The sequence below is a fragment of the Drosophila subobscura genome, chromosome E (assembly GCF_008121235.1).
Source record: "Drosophila subobscura isolate 14011-0131.10 chromosome E, UCBerk_Dsub_1.0, whole genome shotgun sequence".
NCBI lineage: Eukaryota > Metazoa > Arthropoda > Insecta > Diptera > Drosophilidae > Drosophila > Drosophila subobscura.
The window spans coordinates 19,462,030-19,480,243 of NC_048531.1; the positions used below are offsets into that span (position 1 = coordinate 19,462,030).

Consider the following 18,214-nt stretch of genomic DNA (forward strand, 5'->3'; position numbering starts at 1 on the left):
TTATCTTTCCAATCTGTTTGAAGCGTTTTCGAAAGTTTAATGAACTCCGACGCAGCGTACATTAACTTACGGCAATAAATACACAATGATTAAGAATAAGCCTAACTAGAAACGAGAGCGACGCAGGCGCCCTGCACCCCGCAGCTACACCAGATTGGCGTAGCGCAAGCCCTTGACCAGGCTGCCGCTGAAGCTGTCGCTGTCGATGAAGCGAATGCCATCGGCGAGACAGGACTGCACGCTGCAAGGATACTCTGCACCGTAGGCACTGCCATCCCATCGTATCTGCAGCTCGTAGGACAGCTCCGGGGTAAGTACACACGCCTCCTCGCGCCGCCAGCTGAGGTGCAAGTCGCAATTGTATTTCGTGCTCTGATTTTGAATGACATGACTCCACACGGGATTGCTGGGGGCGTCCTCGCCGTCGGCCGGCAGCTCGTACAGGTCCAGGCGCAGGGACTCGCGGTACTCCAGCGGCATTTGAACCTGAACGTGACCAAAGTTGCCGGTCAGGTTGGGGGGCAGGCGACTGTTGATGACCACTCCCAGGAGCGAGATGAAGCGGGGGCTCCTGAGTCGGAGACGCCATAAGGGAGACTCTGCATCGACTGTGAACGGTCGACAGGCCTTGTAGTAGCAGCGCTCCACGGAGACAATGGGAGCCGGAGCCGGAGATTGCGCCTCTTCGGAAGCATTCACATTCACTGGCCACGAGTTGGCCTCCGGCCCCAGGCAATGGACCACCAAGTCCGCATCGCTGGGTCCCAGGCCCAGTTGCTCACACTCCTGCTGGGTCCATTCGTAGACGTACCAAATGAGCAGCTTGTGCGGCTCCTTGCAGGCGGCAATGATCGTTTTGACGCACTCCTTGGACACGTGGACATAGTGCTCCTTCAGATGGGTCATGTACTGGGCATTGTTCACGCAGCAGCGCATAAAGAAGGTCATGCAGACCTCCAGCAGACTGTCCAGGCCCATGCACACACTCAGCTCCAGGGCGGGCAGAATGTTGGAGAAGCGCAGCTTCCTGGTGATGGCCACCAGCGAGTCGGCTATCAGCTCGTCCAGCAGATACTTCTCCGCCGCGTAGTAGAGCTCAATACACGCCACCAGCTCCAGGCTGTTGAAGTCCACGCTGCCCGTGTATATGCACTCGAGCAGGACCTTGAAGATGGCCGCACTGATGTCGTGTATCTCGATCTGCGGCTCGCTCTCCTGCATCGGTCCGAAGAACATGGCCTCAAAGACGGGACTGGCGGCACTCAGGATCAGTTTGTGGCACTTCAACTGCTCCTCGCAGACGTGGAACAAGCAGTCCGTGTATTTCTCCCCGTGCAGAAGCTCAGCATAGCGGCGTCCCAGCAGGCTGCCCACGCTAGCCTGCTCCTTGTGATGGGTCACGGCCACTTCCATCGCAGAGCTGTTCATCTGCAAGAGGCGGAGAAAGGCCATAAATATTGATGAGATGTGAAGAGAAGAGAAGAGATGGAGAACCGGTTGCCAATTTGCTCGTGCCATGGCGGGCCATCCATCATTCTTTAGATAATGGAAACTATTTCGGGTCGGGCGAATAGAAAGCGAGAAGCGCCAAACAACAGCCGAAAAAAAGAAAGATAGAGAACGAAAAAGGTTGAAATTAATTTTGTTTGCTGGCAGTTAACCGATTAGGGAACCACATGTCTCCCAAGAGGGAGTGTCTCTCCATCTGTTACGATAGTTTCTTTTTGGGCGATCTGATTTGATAAGAAAACATCATTTTAGAATGCCCTGCCCCTGTACTGTTCAAGGGCATTCCCCCGTTGTGCACCGTACACCGACAATTTGGATGGAAATATATCAATTAAATTGAATTGCTAAAGCTGTCTTGGATTTCCTTAGTCATTGCCAAGAACGTGCCATACATCTACATACACACTCGTACATACATACTTATGCCAGACGTATTTCGTTTATCAATAAGCCAGAATAATACTACGGAGTGTCGGTCTGTCGTCCAGTTAGTTATTCACATCTAATGCCGGCATTCGCATTCATACATACATATGTATGTACATACACATGTACGAGTATGTGTATATGTGTTTATTTGGAGGGGGCTTCGTTTGCCTATTTATATTTGAGTGTTGATTTTGCTCAGGGGGTAATACATAACCGGTTTAAAGTGTTTTTCTATACATTTTAGTTGTCTAGGCTATGGTGACTTCCAAGGGAACTATCGGAGCATCGAACGCATACTTATGTGCATCCCGAAGTACTCTCTAAATTACTGAAATTAACGAATTATACGAGAATCCCTGCAGAAACTGTTTACAGCTAATGGACTATGTCCAGAAATGGTAGCGTGCATATGTAAAATGCGGGCTCGGCTCCATCGAGAAGTTAGCTGATCATCGACAAAGTGTTAATCTTCGATTTTGAGCATTTGGGATTCCTGAGTACGAACCCCAACGATTGTTTGTTTACCTTACCCCGGAGACAATCAATTATCTCGTGATCTCTCATACATATATTGCGGCGCAGATTGTTTGCTTTACTTCTGTCCCCCTCCTGAATCGCAATTCAATATTGCATAAAAATCACCTTCGAGGGGAAAGGGGTGAAGGGTTCACAGATTTGTGGGCGACCTTAAAACAAATTCTTTATGATTTTGGTATTTGGGTGATTTTTGAAACAAAATTGGATTATTTGAGTGGATATTTTTCCAAGCAGAAACACACCTTTTGGCACTGTGACAAATTCTTTTCAAACAAAAGCGATCGCAACTGGCTGGGGATCTGTATAGTGTATGGCTGTAGTTCTGTAAAGTGTTGAAATTCAATTGGATCGAATAGTTCACGAGAATAAAAGTGAATTTTACGCGAATTCTTGGGCAACAAATTGTTCGCCGCTTTTTATGCTTTGGCAGCCGAGGAGGGAGTCAGTCGGCTGAACTTGACCGATATCGCGGACTTTATATGCTGATCGGATCGCACACGGCAAACCAAAACAGACGCAACCAGCTGTTCGTCGCGGAGAACGAGGCTGATCGAGAACGTAAACGAGCAAATGGAACAGAGAACCGAGAACTGAGAACCGTTGAGCGCAACGCGCCACCTTCAACTGATCTGACGGACAGCCAACAGCCACAGCCAGGTAGAGGTATCCAAGCGATCGTCGGCGTCCGATCCGACCGCTGGCCGCTCTCTCGCGAGCCCGATCTTGCCTCTCTCTTGCCATGCCTCTCAATGTTCTCAGTTCTTGGTCACTCGGCTGCTGATTAGGGAGGAGTCTTCCGCCCTGAAATGTGTCTGCCAAACAGCTTTGATGAAGGTGATAAAGGAATGTCCCACTGTTAGCTTAGATTCTTAGACACACTTCAGATTCTTTGCCCTAGCACAAGCGTTCCTATGGCACCATAGGAGCACACACTTCTCTTCCTATATCCCATTTGAAGCCACAATTAAAGGAAATGTCGTTACCGATGCCGCTTGTGTGCTGCAATCTTTATAATGGTGGCTCTGCCGCCTTCGTTGAGATTACAAATTAAGCGTCTGGCAGCGATTGCCAACCTTGAACCCTTTCAATTGCCTCTTCTTCAGTTCAGGCCGAGGAGAAGCTGCCAGAAGCGAAGGAGAAGCCACACCACACCAAAGCCAAGCAAAGTTATTTCTGTAAGCCCAACCATCTTGCATACTCTTCCCCTGGGAGTGTGTGTCGTGTGCGGGGTACATGGATTTATGCAGCCACTAAAGAGCCAAACTTATCTGATCTTTGATGGAATACAATTGCTTATCTAATCACACATAATCGTAGCTAATTTTAAATGTTTGTTTTGATAGACGTGATTCGCTGTAGTTTATTGGATCACAACCTTGATTAACTTGATTTCTCTGTAGAGTATTCCGACTTCGGTGTTGGGCCTCGGATGCCTGCAGGCGGTTGGTTGGTTCTTCAGCTGGGGCAGCTGCTTTGGCTCAGACCTTAAGTTTGGCATGTGGCTGGGGGAAACAGGTAATGTCGAGGCCTCTCAAGGGAGGCTGGGCCCTCACGCACATTCACTCAAACACACACACACACACATACACTTGCTGGCTCACACACTTGTTCACGCACGTGTGGGTTCGTTTTATGGCTTGCCAAGCCTCCTCATGCTGCTCTGACCCTTCTCTTTCTCTCTTGCAGCCCCCTGGCATGCACCTGTCGCCCGGACATCTCAGAGTTGTGCTCATTCTGGCCCTGCTGCAGGATCTGCAGATACGACCACAGAAGGATATATTCAGGGCACATCTCGAGCGGGATCTGCGGCTGTGTCCGGCCTGCTTTGCCGGACAGCGTTGGCAGTGCGAGGAAATCTTCGAGGCCATCGCCGAGCCCTCGGACTGGAGCAAGCTGCTCAAGGGAATCGCTCTGCTCTTCGATCGTCGGGAGATTTACTTTCTCCACTCGAATGAAGGGTCCCAGCTGGTGGCCAAGAGAAAGGCCAACGGGCAGTCTTACCGCAATGTGGACTTCCTGCGAAGAGAATTTCTTGAGATGGCGGAGCGTCCCGGTGGGTTCCATCTTTGCCATGGCGGACGCGGGACCCCTCGCTTCGTGAGCTACTTGGAGCAGCGCGGCCATGAGGCTGCCACCATCTGGTACTACATGATGCACAGCGTCACCCCGTTGCTGATGCAGGAGCTGTTTCTGCTGGAGTTTCCAGTGCCACGGAGCTACGGTGCGTGTGGCCTGACCCATTTTCAAGCCTATGCAGGACACACTCTGTCGCACAACGCCGCTGCTGGCGAGGATCTGCGCCTGGAAATTGCCAGACAAGTGCTTCAGCTGTCCCTGAAGCTCACCTTTGGCTTTGCGGACTTTCGCCTCTTCCTAACGGACTTGACGGCCGACAATCTGGCCTTTGACGAGCCCAGCCAGCGAGTGCTGCTGATCGACCTGGACTCTGTGGTCCTAGTGGATGCGGCAGCTCCCCTGGGCAACGCCCAGAAGTACGAACCCCTGCCTGGCGATGGATTCACGTTCGATGTGAAGGAATTTTGCGGTGGCCAGCAGCTGGACGCGAACGTGTATCAGGCCTGTCGGCTGCTCAAAGACTTTCTTCTGCAGGATCTGGCCAACGGGAGGCTGGAGCTGCTGCTGGACCAATGCGTGCGATGCGACGACGCGACATGTGATATGCGCTTCCAGCAGGCGTACGACTTGATCAAGCTTCTCGAGGAGCTGCTGGACAGAAGACGGGATTAAGGGTAACATACGGGAGGATACTTTAATTTAAGTAGGTAACCATGTTTAATCGTACAACTCATCCATTAATCCATTACACTCAATAAACGGTCCAAATGAACTCTGCCCGAACTTCTTTGAAGGAGTTTGGAGAGGCAGCAGCAGTTGGCTGCTGCCGTTAACTTAGGTATAGGTTAAGGGTTAGGTTTAGGTTTAGGTTTAGGTTTAGGAGGGGGAAACACAGACATAGACGCAGACACAGACATAGGCATAGACATTGGCTATCGTGTCTGCTGGCTACTGTATGGCTGGCCGGAATCCCGGTCCCGGTCCCGATCCGAGCTTAAATAATATCACGGGGAAAACTCAGGAAGTGTATGGAATTGGACACGTGGTGTGTGATGTCTGTGAGGGTCTCCTTGTGGACGCCGCCGAACAGAATCAGCTCGCCATTGCCGGCAATGAGGCTGGACAGGATGAGGCGATCGGGTGCGCCCCGCAGCACGCCAAAGTTCTTGTACTCCACCCAGTCGAGGGCGGGTTCGCTGCTGCTGAGTATGCTCGAGATGTCGCACACGAACAGGGATTGCACATTGCAGCGCAGTCGCTTCGGGGAGGGCGCGCGTAACGGCTGGGGCTCCACCTGGGCGGCGGCGGGCGCGCTCCGCCGCGAGTTCCGTATGGCATTCATCTTCTCCTCCATGCGGCGGATGCGTTCATTGTGATCTCGCGAAGCGCTGCGCGACCGCGTGGGCACATTGAAGGCGGCCATTCGGAAGGGATCCTGTGTGGGGAGGAGGAACCAATTACCTTTGGAATGATGCAAAAGGTATCGTTTTGGTGGTCCACTTACCTCGTACATCTCATCAAAGCGCTTGGGCAGTCGCGGCTCGTTGTCGCGACACCGCAGGGCCAGATTACGCTGAAGACGCTGGGCGGCATCCACGTCCCCATCGGCAGCGGCCAGCGAGGGAGCACGCACTGGCGGTGAGGGTGGCGAAGGAGCTGCGGCGGCTGGGGCCGGGGCCGGGGGCGCGTGCAAATCGCTCAAGCGACCGGATCGTGGCTGATAATTGTTGTTGTTGTTGTTCACATTGTTGTTGTGCATGAACTGCTGCGCCTGCTGCATGTGCTGGTTGAGAATGGCCCGTCGATTGGCCAAATACTGTTCCTGCGGAGCCAGAGCGCCGCCCGCTCCTCCGCCCGCCCCGACACGATTCGCACGGTTTTGGCCCAAGCCGCCTGCCAGGCCGCCAGCTAATCGGCGCTCTGGCATCAGGATACGCTGGCCCCGCTGGGGCATATTCTGGTGAGGATTGGGTGGCGGCTGGCCGCGTCCCCCGACCACGGGCACCCGACTCTGCTTCATCATTTGAAAGTCTTGCGGCATGTTGGGCGAGGGGCCCACCACCACGAGGTAGTTGTTGACCTTGCAGCCGGGATTGCACCACATGTGGACGGCCCCGAAGCGCTTGTTGCGCACCGTCAGCGTCTTCCACGACCACACATCTCTCGTCATGTCCAGCAGCCAGGCGTCCGTGTAGACCCGATTGGCGCCGCCACAGCCGCCCACGACCAGAAGATGATTCTTGTCCAGCTCGATCTGGATTTGTCCGTATCTCGCACTGGGCCGCGTGTTGCCCACGAAGAGAGGCTGCCACCAGCGCTGCTCGGGCAGGTCCAGAACCCAAGTGTCGTTGGAGTTGATGTTGACATCGTCTGTGATCTGGTAGCCACCGAACACCACCATGCGGTCGCCGTGCACCGTGGCCGAGTGGCCAGCCATGGGCGGCGGACAGGGCATGGTGTTCCGCAGCAGCCAGCGATTCTTTCCGAGATCGTAGTAGTGCAGCTCGTCGAACAGGCACCACGGCTGGTAGGGCGGATGCAGCGAGGGGTAGCGCCAGCCGCCAAATAGCACGAGCTGGTCCTTCCAGGCCACCATGGAGGCGCTGCCCTTGGGCGAAGGATAGGTGCCCGTGGCCACAGGCCGGGCCCAGCGCATGTGCGTCAGATCGAAGCGCCAGAGATCGTTGAAGGTGGTGTCCGAGGTGGATCCGCCGCCGAATACATACATGGAGTTGCGCTGACGCACCGCCGAGTGGGCAAAGCGTCCAGCGATAAAGGCCACGGGTGAGCTGCTCGCAGCGGCGGCCGTTTGTGGCGAGAAGACCTCCCAGCGCAACCGAAAGTCGGTCAGGCCTTTCTCGAGGTTGAACTTCGAGCGGCGCACGAGATCTGGGGAGGCATAGAGCGGAGGCAGATAGAGCATGCCGTGATCGTTTTCATCGATCGCAGCCACGCGAATACTCACTCTTTACAATGGCATGCCAGCGCTTGCAGACGATGCTGCAGTGCTCCAGGTCCCCGTAGGGTGGTAGGTAGGTGAAGATGAACTCGAGAATCTCGTCGGGCAGCACATTCAGACTGGCGTAGAGCAGGGGCGAGGCTGGGGTCATGTCACAATTGTGATTCTCGCTGTCGACCTTGTGATTGCACGTGTCCATTGTGGGTCCTGTCCTTGTGTCCTTCTGAGTACTGTCCTTCTGCGTACTGTGGTGTCCTTCACCTTCAGATGCTGCGCCACTGAAACAGCAAATGGGGATGGGGAGCAGGCACAAGTGTGTGGAGTCACTAGGGGCACAGCCAGGCTCGACTTTCAGCCTCAATTTGGCTTTCGAATTCGGCGTTTTTTACGTTTTACAAATATAAAATGATTTATAAACAGTGGAGATCAGTGTGACCGTGGATTTGTCAATAAAATATAACTCCGGACCCTCAGAAATATACCGAAATATACTTTGTCCATTTCCACATGTGAATACCGTAAATAAACTAAGAAAAAAACGATATTAGCCTACATAGTCCCTTTTTATTAAACCATGTGAGCACCTTGAGTAAAACCGCTAATAAAACGAAGTTTGTAGATTCTCCTTGTAGATCAATTTTATATAAAATTAAATTTCTTCAAGTTTGTTTCTTCTTCCAGCAATTTTGTGCTGCGTCCGCGCTTCGTTGTGAATGGCAAACTGTCCCAATCGCCAAATTGCACGTGCCGCTTTGTTTACGTTTTATTTACGGCCAAAATGAGTGCAACAACTGACAAGAAGGTGGTCATAAATAAGCGCCAAAAGGGTTTGTCGCGAGAGGCTTTGGGAAAACTGAGTCAAACGGAGCTGATTGATAAAATAGTCCAACTAGAGGCGTACAACTTTCAGCTGAGAAATCTTCTGCACAAGAAACTAACGGAACATGACCGAAGCAATGCGGAATATGCGGAATTGTTGGGAAAAGAAACGGAGGCCACTGTCCCAAAGGAGTCGACACAGTCCAGCAAGGTGCAGAAACAACGTAAGTTCGACTGGAGTAGGTAAGTGGGCACACATTAAGGATTCCAAATGAGATTTCTTATTGCTTTTTCCCTTCGCAGCGCTCATAGGCGTCATGTTTTGTTGAAAGTAACCTACTTTGGCTGGGACTACCAGGGTTTCGCCTGCCAGGAGGACTCCAACGACACCATTGGTGGGTTCAACTTACTTTTAACTTTACCAATTAAAACTATTTTGTGCTCCCCCTTTGGAATCAGAGTCCCATTTGTTTCGTGCCCTGACGCGTACTTGCCTCATCGAATCACGTGCCACATCCAACTACCATCGCTGTGGACGCACGGACAAGGAAGTTAGCGCCTTCTGCCAGGTTATCTCAATCGATTTGCGCAGCAAGCATGCGCCTGAGACTCAGCTGGAATCTGCTGCCCTCTCCTCCGAAATCGACTACTGTGGCCTCCTCAACCGGGTGCTTCCCAAGAACATTCAGTGTGTAGCCTGGATGCCGCTGCGAAGCCCTGTCTACAGTGCACGCTTTGACTGCACCTCGCGTAGCTACCGGTACTACTTCCCCAAGGGTGACTTAGACATTGAAGCCATGCAGGAGGCCTGCAAGCTGCTGGTTGGACATTCTGATTTTAGGAACTTTTGCAAAATGGATGTGCACAATGGTGTCACGAAATTTATAAGGAATCTGCAGGCAGCGCGTGTGGCGCCCTGCGAAGAGAGATTAAACCATACAGGTAAATATGCCATGAGGTTATCGGTTCCATTTGCTGGGACTTATTGTTTTCGTCTTGCAATAGGTTATGATATGTATTATCTGGAGATCAAAGCAAATGCCTTCCTCTGGCATCAGATAAGGTGCATCATGGCCGTGCTGCTGCTAGTGGGTCAGCAAAGAGAGCAGCCTCGCATTGTTAGCGACCTTCTCGATGTGGAAACTAATCCTTGCAAGCCACAGTACACGCCCGCCCTTGGCCTGCCCCTGAATCTGTTCCATTGTGATTTTCGAGACAGGACGACGAGGAAATTGAACCATCATCCAGCTGATGGTGACGAAGATGACGAGGCCATGGACACGTCTGCAATGGAAGTGGAAATCAACGAGAATTCTGCGGTGGAAAAAGATCTCACAAATTGGATTTACAACGAGGAGAACTTGCAGAAGCTCATCGAGAACGTCCAAAGCGAGTGGACGCAGTTCAGTGTGAAGAGCACCATGATACGAAATGTTCTCCAGGAGCTGGAGAACCTGTTGGAAACGAACTACCACCAAAAAGAAAGTGTGACAGCGCAGGTCCTGCTGCTACAGGACTCGGTCAAGCCGCGGCAGTATCTGCCTCTTCTGGAACGCAAGCGCTGTGGTGAGTGCTTTGCGGCAAGTGCAAAGTTTATTTTGTAATTGAATTGACTTTGCAGAGAGCCTGGAGAATCGCATTGAGCACTTTGTGAAAAAGCAACGACTGATAGTCAAGGATGAAAGCTGAATCATCTCGGCCATACAGCGGCCGTACTTATATCGGAAAAGCATGTCGCTGTAATTGTGCACTTTTAGAGTAAATATATATTAATATTCATGAACTTGTACAACGTTTCGAAGCTTAGCATAGAGTCTAGGTAAGTAATAGATTTTAGTTTAGATTGTAACTCCGTACAATTGCTTAGGTGCTACAGTTATGGGTTTATGCTAGTGCCTATAAGAGTCATCTATATGAATAGTTCTTTGTACGATAACAAAACGAAAGAAGGCTTCACTTAGTTGCTGAAATGTACATTTAACTTGGTTCAACAAAGCAGTTTGTCCACAATCAGGTATTCCAGTTAATTGGGATTCCAAAGACAAAGCTCTACGTGCCCATAGATTTCGCTTTCTGCAGTCTGCAAGGAAAGATAATTATGAATCAGTTACTCTCCCATTGAGTAGAATTCTTGATTCCTACTTACTTTCTTCTCAAGATCTTCAGCCCAATGGCGCCCTCTCGCACATTCTTGAATAGCCCTATGGTTTCGGCGTGACTCATGCCCTGCACAGAGTTGCCATTGATCTCCACGATCTCATCGCCTGTGGGTCGGAGAGATTTATATGTTAAGATTTTCAGATTTTAAACGTTTAGCTTACCCGCTTGCAAGGTGCCATCGTCTGCTGCCTGACCAGATGGAAAGACCGTCTTCACAAAGATGCCCATGTTGCCCTTGGGCGAGTCGCGTCCACCCACAATGCTGAAGCCCAGGGACTTAAGCCCGGGACCCTTGAAGAAGGTAATGCTCTTGGCTGTGCAACGACCACTGCCTGGAAGATGGAATGGTTCTTCAATCAATGCAAGTTCTCCACCGCACATTGGGGATTAGGGTTATTTGGGGTTAACGATTCTCACCCTCGCTCATGGAGGCTCGGATGACCTCGGCCATTTCCTCGTCGCGAATTGTTAGCTTGGCCACCGGCAGCGATGGACGATGATGCATTAGTGCGGCGGCAGGCGGTGCCAGAGATGAGCCGGAACTGACTGTCGCTGATGCCGTTGCCGATGCCGATGCCGAGGCTGGTGAGGATGAGGCATTAACATATGGATTAGGCGAGAATAGTGAGACGCTCTTTGGCGTGTGCTTGATGTATAGTGATTGGTGGTGTTGCTGCTGCTGCGTCTGGTTGTTAGTGAGATCAGTTGTTGTTGTTGTTGTGGTTGTTGTTTGGGGGCTTGGGGGTGCTGCCACGCCCTCGGTTAGATTGTTAGGCGGCGTCTGCATGAACAGGCTCAGCCGCGAGGAGCTGAGACGCGAGTGAGCGAACCGCAGCGAGCGGTAGTGCGAGTTGGCCAGGTTAATGGAGTTGCGGGCGTAATGGGTGCGCTGGCCGAACTGCTGGGGGCCGCCGGGAGAGCCGGGTGGCGGCAGGGCGGAGCCCTCGGAGCACCGCTTGCGGGCCAGCAGCTGCCACTTCTCGTCGTCCGCCAGCGAGGAGGCCACGCACACGCTCGCCGCTCGATTCGCATAGACGGGCGTGTAGGACACGTTCTCGTCGGCATTCTCGCTCGCCCGGTGGTTGGGCGAGGAGGAGCAGCTGCTGCTGCTGCCTTGGTTGTTAAAGAGCGGTGTCGGTGTTAGAACCAAGCTAGAGCGCTGACCTGAGGAGCTGCGTGCTCGTCGTCGCAGCAGCTCGTGCTCCGGCGCACTCACGTCCAGCGAGTGGCGTGGCGTGGAGCTGCGGCGGTGCTGCATCAGGGGCATGGGCGTGGGCAGTGTGCTGACACTGGCCATCGACCGGGCGTCGCACTGGTCCTCGCCCCCATTCGGCCGCTCTCCGTCCTCCCGCCTGCCGCCCTCCGCCTGCAGCTGGAGGCTCTGCATGCTGGTCAGGCTGTCCGTGCTCTGGGTGCGCTGCACATAGCTCAGCCTGTGGCGTTGTGTGCTCATCCCATCGATGCGGATTTTGGTATAGAAGTCGGTGACGGTGGTGATCTCGTCGTGCGCTATCACCAGGTCAATGCAGTTGTCCACGAAGATGCTCAGCAGGCGCTGGACCTCGGCGAAGGACTGGATGCCCCGCAAATGTTTCCCATTCACGTTCACAATCTCATCGCCCAGCCGAAGGCGACCGTCCCTGAGGGGTGGAAGAATGTGGAGATTAGAATAAAGATCCCTCGAATTTGGAACCCCGCAGAATACTCACCTTTGGGCCATGCCGTAGGGCTCTAGTTCCACGATGAGATACCGATACTGCTGCTCGTTGCTGCTGGTCATCACCGTCTTGGGAGAGAGGACGATGCCGATGTGGTCCTCCTGGCACTTGCGCTCCAGCTTCAGCTGCCGGAACCGGCGGCGTATCGTCTCCGTCTCGTAGTCGTAGTTGTAGCCGCCCAGGGAAACGGGAGCACTGCAGATGCTGCTGTTGCGCTGCCCGGAGCCCGACCCAGATCCCATTCCCATTCCCACTCCCTCCGAGGAGCTGAGCGAGATCAACGAGTTGCGCTTGAGGGTGCCCGAGGCAATAGATTCCGTATCTCCGCCGGAGATGCTTAGATTATTGCCCTGCCGGACGCCGCCGCCGCCGCTGCCGCCCACACCCCCGTCGCTGTCGTAGCCGGACTCGTTCGAACTCAGACAACTACTTAATCTTTGGTAAAGTGGTTCCCAGTCCTTGGACGTGATGCTGTCGTTGCGCGACACATCCGCTCTGCCCATCTGCTGCTCGGGGGAGCCTCTGTGGGGCAGCGGCGACCGGCTGAGGATGGTGACTATCTCCTGGTGCAGCTGCTCGCGCCGCTCCATCTGCTGCTGCTGGTGCTGCTGGTGCTTCAGGTGGCCCGCACCCGAGCCGTGGTTCTCCTCCGGCAGAACCGAGAGGCGGGAGCGCAGAAAGGCGTAGGGAAAGGCGCCCCGACGCGATGCATCGTGCTGGCCCCCGGATCCCCCTGTGGCCGCTGTGCCGCCCGTGGCATTGCCTCCACTGGGCGGAGAGCCGAGGCTGACGACGGCGCTGCCGCCGCTGCTGCTGGCCGTCAGGCAGCTGCTCACCTTGGCGATGTCGTCGCAGCTGCTGGACTTGAGGCTGGCGATGCGGGGGAGTCTCTGCTCTCGCTGCTCCCTCTGCTCCCGCTGGAGATTGAGGCCCTCGGTGGGATCGTCGCACTTGATGTAGGAGGAGCTGGACAGCTGGCTGGTGGAGCTGCTCCTGTACAGCGTCGTGGCTGCCGGCGCGGCCTGCTGGGCCGCCTCCGAGGCCTTCAGGAGATTGTGCGAGCGATGATTCAGCATGCCCGTCGACCCAATCCGATGGAAGAAGTTCTTCAGCGCCTTCTGTGGGCGTGCCGCCGCCTGGTAGTGCACCTGATGCGTGGGCGTGCAATGAGCACTCTGGCTGCCATCCTGCACAGACTGATGCTGCTGCTGCTGCTGCTGCTGGAGCTGCTGCTGCTGCTGCTGATTTTGATTCTGGTGCTGACGCTGCTTGATGGTCTCAATGGGTCCCGATTTGCACTTCTTCAAGGTGCTGCTCTGATAGCCGCCAGTGGGTGACGGGGATGCCTTGGCCGAGCCGGGGCTGGGACTGGGACTCGCTGAGCTGCTCTTGTGGTGCGTTGGCGAGTGGAAGAGGCTGCGCAGGTCGGTGTGCGACTTGTGGGATGCGGGGGAATCGCTCCGCTTCAGCAGATCCAGTTTGCGGCTCATGCGCTTGCCCCAGGTGAACACTGCAACGAGAGAGGCAATCAGCAAGCGATTTCCAACTTAATTATAACACTTTAATAGATCTCGACGCCTCGCCACAGGCCATGGCTGGACAAACTGGAGGCAGTGACGGGGCCGTGTCACAGGATGAGAAATGTCCAACACATCAATATGGATTGTGGCCCTTGGACATGACCAATGACAAGCTCCCCATCTGTGGTCGGGCTGCGTGCCACGTGCCGCAGCTGCCTGGTGTTGGATTACATGGATGCCGTTGTGGTTGCGCACCCAGAGGTCGGCTTCAAAGATCTTTCGACCCTCCTGCGCTGACGTTGAAGCCTTTTGACACGTGGCAGAGGGGAGAGCCCAGTGGTCAAGGGAGAAGCGAGAGTCTCTCTGCGATTCTTCAGCATTCACTTAAGCACATTCCGCAGTGCGAGGCACCCAAGCGTGAAGGTAAGTAAGTGCTATCCAGATTCCATTAGAATTAGAATGAGAACCCCATCGCTTGGCAGATCGTGGCTCTGGCTCTGGCTCTGTTCAGTTATTAAGCTCTAAACACACCTCAATTACTAATAGAGCATAACCAATCACGAAATGGACTCGTATTGCCCATTGCCCAATGGCTATCTAATAGGATCGTAAAATATTTTAACGATTCAGCTTTAACAGCAGTTGGCAACACTTCCAACAGGGAGGGGGAGAACCTCTTCGCTCGCTCTTCGCTCTTCGCTCTTCGAACTCTTCCAAACTCCTCTGCGAGTCTCGTTAATAAACAAATTTATGCGCTTGTTCCATATTTATCGCCTGGCGCAAGACAGAGATGACCAGATGGCGATTAGAGCGGGATGGGGCATTTACCAACAATTAGCATAAAACATGCACACGCACGGGGAGGCAGAGTGGAGATCCTCAGATCGGGGAGGCACAGACACACACCGGGCATCGCATATCCATTGACTTCGAATCGCATTATGCGGCACTAGCAATAACATTTCCAAAACTATTTTCATCAGCGACATTAAGTGATTGGAGCGGGGGTGAGCCAGTGATGCGAAACGGTGACTCAGGTCGCGGAATATCACTGGAAACGGCACAGCCAGGAATCACAGCTCTTGCGGTGCAGCGCAGCCAGCGACCAGTGATCTCTGGGCACCACATCTCTGGCGGACTCCGACTCCTTTGGCTGACTCGTGCCAAAGTTGTTTAATAGCCGCAGCCCAGCCGCAGGCCTCGGGTCCAGGTTCAGGCCATGTGTGGGCGTTGGAAGACCGGATGATGATGAGGCTGTGGCGTGCCATGGCGGCGTCGGCGGCGGACCCAATGCAGGTTGACAGCCGCTCCAAACTCCACCCAAGGCCTGACCGAGTTCGCCTTTGATTAAAGTTTTCACCATTGCAATCACACAGCTCGAGGATGGGGAGGAGGAGAGGCAGCAGCAGCGGCAGCCGCAGCCGCAGAGTGTTAAACAATAATAGGAAACGGCGCGCGGGCATCAATTATATGACAACCTCAGCCACACTCCAAAAGACCCAGCCTCGCCAGCAAACTTCTCCTCCTCCTCCTCCATCTCTGTCTATGGCTGTGGCAGTCACCGCCGGCCACATGCCACAAATTCTACACCCACTTAACTTTCAAGACGGTGTCAAATGCCCGCCAGCCCCAAGAGCTCCAGCTCCAGCTCCAGCTCCAGACCGTTTCCTCTTCCTATGCCTCTGCTCCATTCCATTCATGCCTCCCCCTCCTCCTCCTCCACCTACTTCTACTCCCCATCCATGTCGGAGATGGCTTTGTTGCAATTTTGCCGGCTGACATGCAAGCGATGCTGAGGCACAACCATTTGAGAGGAGAAGGAGGTGGAGGCAGAGACTGCAGCTTAGAACTGCATCTCAAGTGGTGAACGAGGGAGAGAGAGAGAGAGAGAGAGAGTGGGGGCTTGTGTGGCCAGTGTTGCCAGACTGACTGCTGTGAACGGCGACTTCTTGGGAGGAGATCAAAGGAAACCACAAAGGAATGCCTCAATACCAATTGCAATTCATCAGAAATTCGGGCATAAGCCAAGCCATGGGAAAGATACAGATGCAAAATACACACTCTACATTTACGTATACATATGTACATATTTATGTATGTAAATGTTTGTGTGTATATGCAAAGAGCCAGAGATCATACCAAATCAACATCAGAATCGAAATCAGGCAACATAATATCTCACGTACGAATGTCGATTGCTTGAGAAATTCCAGAGCTTCTTCCCAACGCATCTTCCAAAGCAGAAGTTGCCAGCCAACCCATAACGGAATGGAAACGAAACCAAATGGAAACCAAATGGAATGGAATGGAATGGGAGGCAATGAGAGATCGATAATCGGTTTGGCAACAGAAATCAAGTCAAGAAGAACATGTAATAAGCGATAATCCACAATAAATGCGCATGCGTGCAGCGCCAGCAGAGAGGAGGGTCGGCAGATCCGAGGATCGATCGGCAGGAGGGCAGGGCACAAAAAACGATACTCAATCCACAATCCTCAACTGGACCGAAAATTATAGCATTTATGTGGTGGATCGTGGATCGAGTGTGCGCGCCCGCCGACAGCTGGCTGAGTCGCGAAGAAGAAGAGAAGAGAAGAGAAGAGAAGAAGGAGGTGGGAAATTGGGCGCTTATTGATTTCTCATCTTTTTGTTCTTGCGCATTTCGATGACGATGAAAGCAATTTGCAGATGTATCCATACAATGTATCGAGTATCGAATATATGACTTTATAATACTCGAATTGACCTTGAGGCGAACACACACACACACACACTTTTGGCGAAACCCTAATTAAAACCAATTAAGTGCGGCATTAAGCTCAATGAACCTCCCCGCATAGAATGTGGCTTGAACATGCAATGGCAATGGCAATGGCAAAGGCAAAGGCAATCGCGATGGCGATGGCAGCGACTCTGTGCCTGTGGAATGACGCTTACAGATGGATGACTGCTAGATGAATCTTTATCTTTCAACAGCTGCACCTGATAAAACTTGGCATAACTTGTGTACCCTCTCCCCTGCCCCACACTGACACAGCGAGCACTTCGTGCGGCAGCTGTTTAACCGCTTTGTCGGCAAACGTTTGAGAGAGGGAGCGGGAGACCGAGAGAGCGAGAGCGAGAGCAAGAGAATGCAATCATCAAACGGTTTTGTGGTCTGCAGGGAGAGAGAGAGAACGGAGAGCAGAGAGATCTCTGGCACTGTGGAGCAGGTGGTACCGGGCATTATTTGAATTTTTGTTGCCAGAACTCTCGGATCGATCATCAGTGAACAGGCCAGGAGCAGTCGTGCAAAAGTGAAGCGGGGAAAGTTGCTGGCAAATGCGAGATGATGTTTCGTTTCACATAATTTCCGCACCTTTCAACAAACTACTTCCTGTTTACCCACTTCCCCACTCCACCCACCCACTGTAACCCACAATAAACCCTCAATCACATAACAGGGCCGCACTCTTTATGCGAATCAATGGGAAAGACTGCACCCTGCACCCCGCACCCCGCGACCCAACTGTAGGGGAATGTCAGCCAAATGGCGCATAATGCCCAGCTTTGTCACACTTGGTCGCTCGGCTTTTGGGTACGGGTGGTGGTGGGTGGTGGCTCCACTTATAGCTTCACCGCTTCCCGACCCTCCCGAGCGAAGCCACAGCTTGTGCCGTGGGCTGGGTCTGACTCCCATCTGCCGCTGCTGCTGCCTTCACTCTGGAAACAATACAAATTCCAGTTGCAGACATCATCGGATCGCATTACAGCGACGACAACGACAGCGACAATGGCAGAGGCAGCAGCAGCAGCAGCAGCGGCGCTCATTGATGCGAAATCGGGTCAATACGGTATTTCGGAGTCCCCCCATAAGTACGCGACGTATCGATGACAATTGCAAACTGATTTGGCGCTGATTTCCCCTCCTCCGCCGCACCGCACTAAACACGGAAGCCACTCCGGAATGAGGAGTGGAGCTGTGCAGCCAAAGAGCTGATGGAAAATTAATTGCTTCAATTAAAATATGCTTTAAAATTAGCTCCACAAATGCCGCGTTGACAACGCTCTCCAATCTCTTGGAGCGTGGCATAATTTATGGAGCAGCTTCCCCCCGTAAACAGCCAGCGGCAGCAGATGAAATCTCACTTTGATGGCACTCGAGGCGCCGTCAGAGCAGCACTTGATGGGCAAAATCAATTCCAGGGGATTTGGGCAATCTATTTTTGGGCAGTACTTACCGTTCCGAGTGGTGTTGGCGAGGGAGCCAGTCGTGGAGGAGCTGCTGTGGCTGCTGCTGACGTCATTGCTGCTGTTGCTGCTGTTCTTATTGTTGTTGTGCGTGTGGCCCATTTCGTTGGCTGGAATAGGTGCGGGCTTTTGCTCATCATCCAGGACAACAACTGGCACGGCTGTGACCAGTTTGTAGTCCGGAAGGTGACCTGCAAAAGGATAAGGAAACGAAATTGAGTTTATTAGCCTCTGGCTGATGGTTCAGTGCGTAAGAG

At 53.1% G+C, this 18,214-nt stretch overlaps 5 protein-coding genes across 7 annotated transcripts in view; 2 read left to right on the top strand and 3 right to left on the bottom strand.

Moving 5' to 3' along the window:
• Positions 1-21: 21 nt before the first annotated feature.
• LOC117890112 lies at positions 22-3,095 on the bottom strand. 2 transcript variants are annotated; one of them, XM_034794782.1, is made up of 3 exons: positions 2,894-3,095; positions 2,718-2,853; positions 22-1,428 (listed from the first exon to the last, which is right to left on the bottom strand). In XM_034794782.1, the coding sequence occupies exon 3, from the start codon at positions 1,426-1,428 to the stop codon at positions 145-147; it is 1,284 nt and encodes a 427-aa protein (XP_034650673.1). In that variant the 5' UTR covers positions 2,718-2,853; positions 2,894-3,095; the 3' UTR covers positions 22-144. The 2 variants fall into 2 exon arrangements, with proteins under 2 accessions (XP_034650673.1, XP_034650672.1); XM_034794781.1 differs by lacking the exons at positions 2,718-2,853; positions 2,894-3,095 and adding an exon at positions 2,464-2,596.
• Positions 177-5,334, top strand: LOC117890113 (divergent protein kinase domain 2A). Of its 2 annotated transcripts, none has more exons than XM_034794783.1 (2): positions 177-310; positions 4,162-5,334. In XM_034794783.1, the coding sequence occupies exon 2, from the start codon at positions 4,171-4,173 to the stop codon at positions 5,221-5,223; it is 1,053 nt and encodes a 350-aa protein (XP_034650674.1). In that variant the 5' UTR covers positions 177-310; positions 4,162-4,170; the 3' UTR covers positions 5,224-5,334. The 2 variants fall into 2 exon arrangements, with proteins under 2 accessions (XP_034650674.1, XP_034650675.1); XM_034794784.1 differs by lacking the exon at positions 177-310 and adding an exon at positions 3,888-3,990.
• On the bottom strand, positions 5,223-7,934 carry LOC117890111 (F-box only protein 42). Its single transcript, XM_034794780.1, has 3 exons — positions 7,517-7,934; positions 6,056-7,440; positions 5,223-5,986 (listed from the first exon to the last, which is right to left on the bottom strand). Exons 1-3 carry the CDS (start codon positions 7,707-7,709, stop codon positions 5,546-5,548), a joined length of 2,019 nt encoding a protein of 672 aa, XP_034650671.1. The 5' UTR covers positions 7,710-7,934; the 3' UTR covers positions 5,223-5,545.
• Positions 7,935-8,204: 270 nt separating this feature from the next.
• Positions 8,205-10,106, top strand: LOC117890011 (tRNA pseudouridine(38/39) synthase). Its single transcript, XM_034794610.1, has 5 exons — positions 8,205-8,572; positions 8,633-8,724; positions 8,789-9,271; positions 9,335-9,895; positions 9,951-10,106. Exons 1-5 carry the CDS (start codon positions 8,289-8,291, stop codon positions 10,016-10,018), a joined length of 1,488 nt encoding a protein of 495 aa, XP_034650501.1. The 5' UTR covers positions 8,205-8,288; the 3' UTR covers positions 10,019-10,106.
• The window catches only part of LOC117890010, a 39,341-nt gene continuing 31,204 nt past the window's right edge, over positions 10,078-18,214 (bottom strand). Inside the window, exons 5-10 of the mRNA XM_034794609.1 lie at positions 17,948-18,148; positions 12,199-13,717; positions 10,907-12,129; positions 10,651-10,821; positions 10,476-10,593; positions 10,078-10,409 (exon numbers count right to left, since the gene is read on the bottom strand). Of these exons, the coding sequence (XP_034650500.1) occupies positions 10,379-10,409; positions 10,476-10,593; positions 10,651-10,821; positions 10,907-12,129; positions 12,199-13,717; positions 17,948-18,148 (3,263 nt within the window). The 3' untranslated portion in view covers positions 10,078-10,378. The remainder of the gene's footprint in view (positions 10,410-10,475; positions 10,594-10,650; positions 10,822-10,906; positions 12,130-12,198; positions 13,718-17,947; positions 18,149-18,214) is intronic.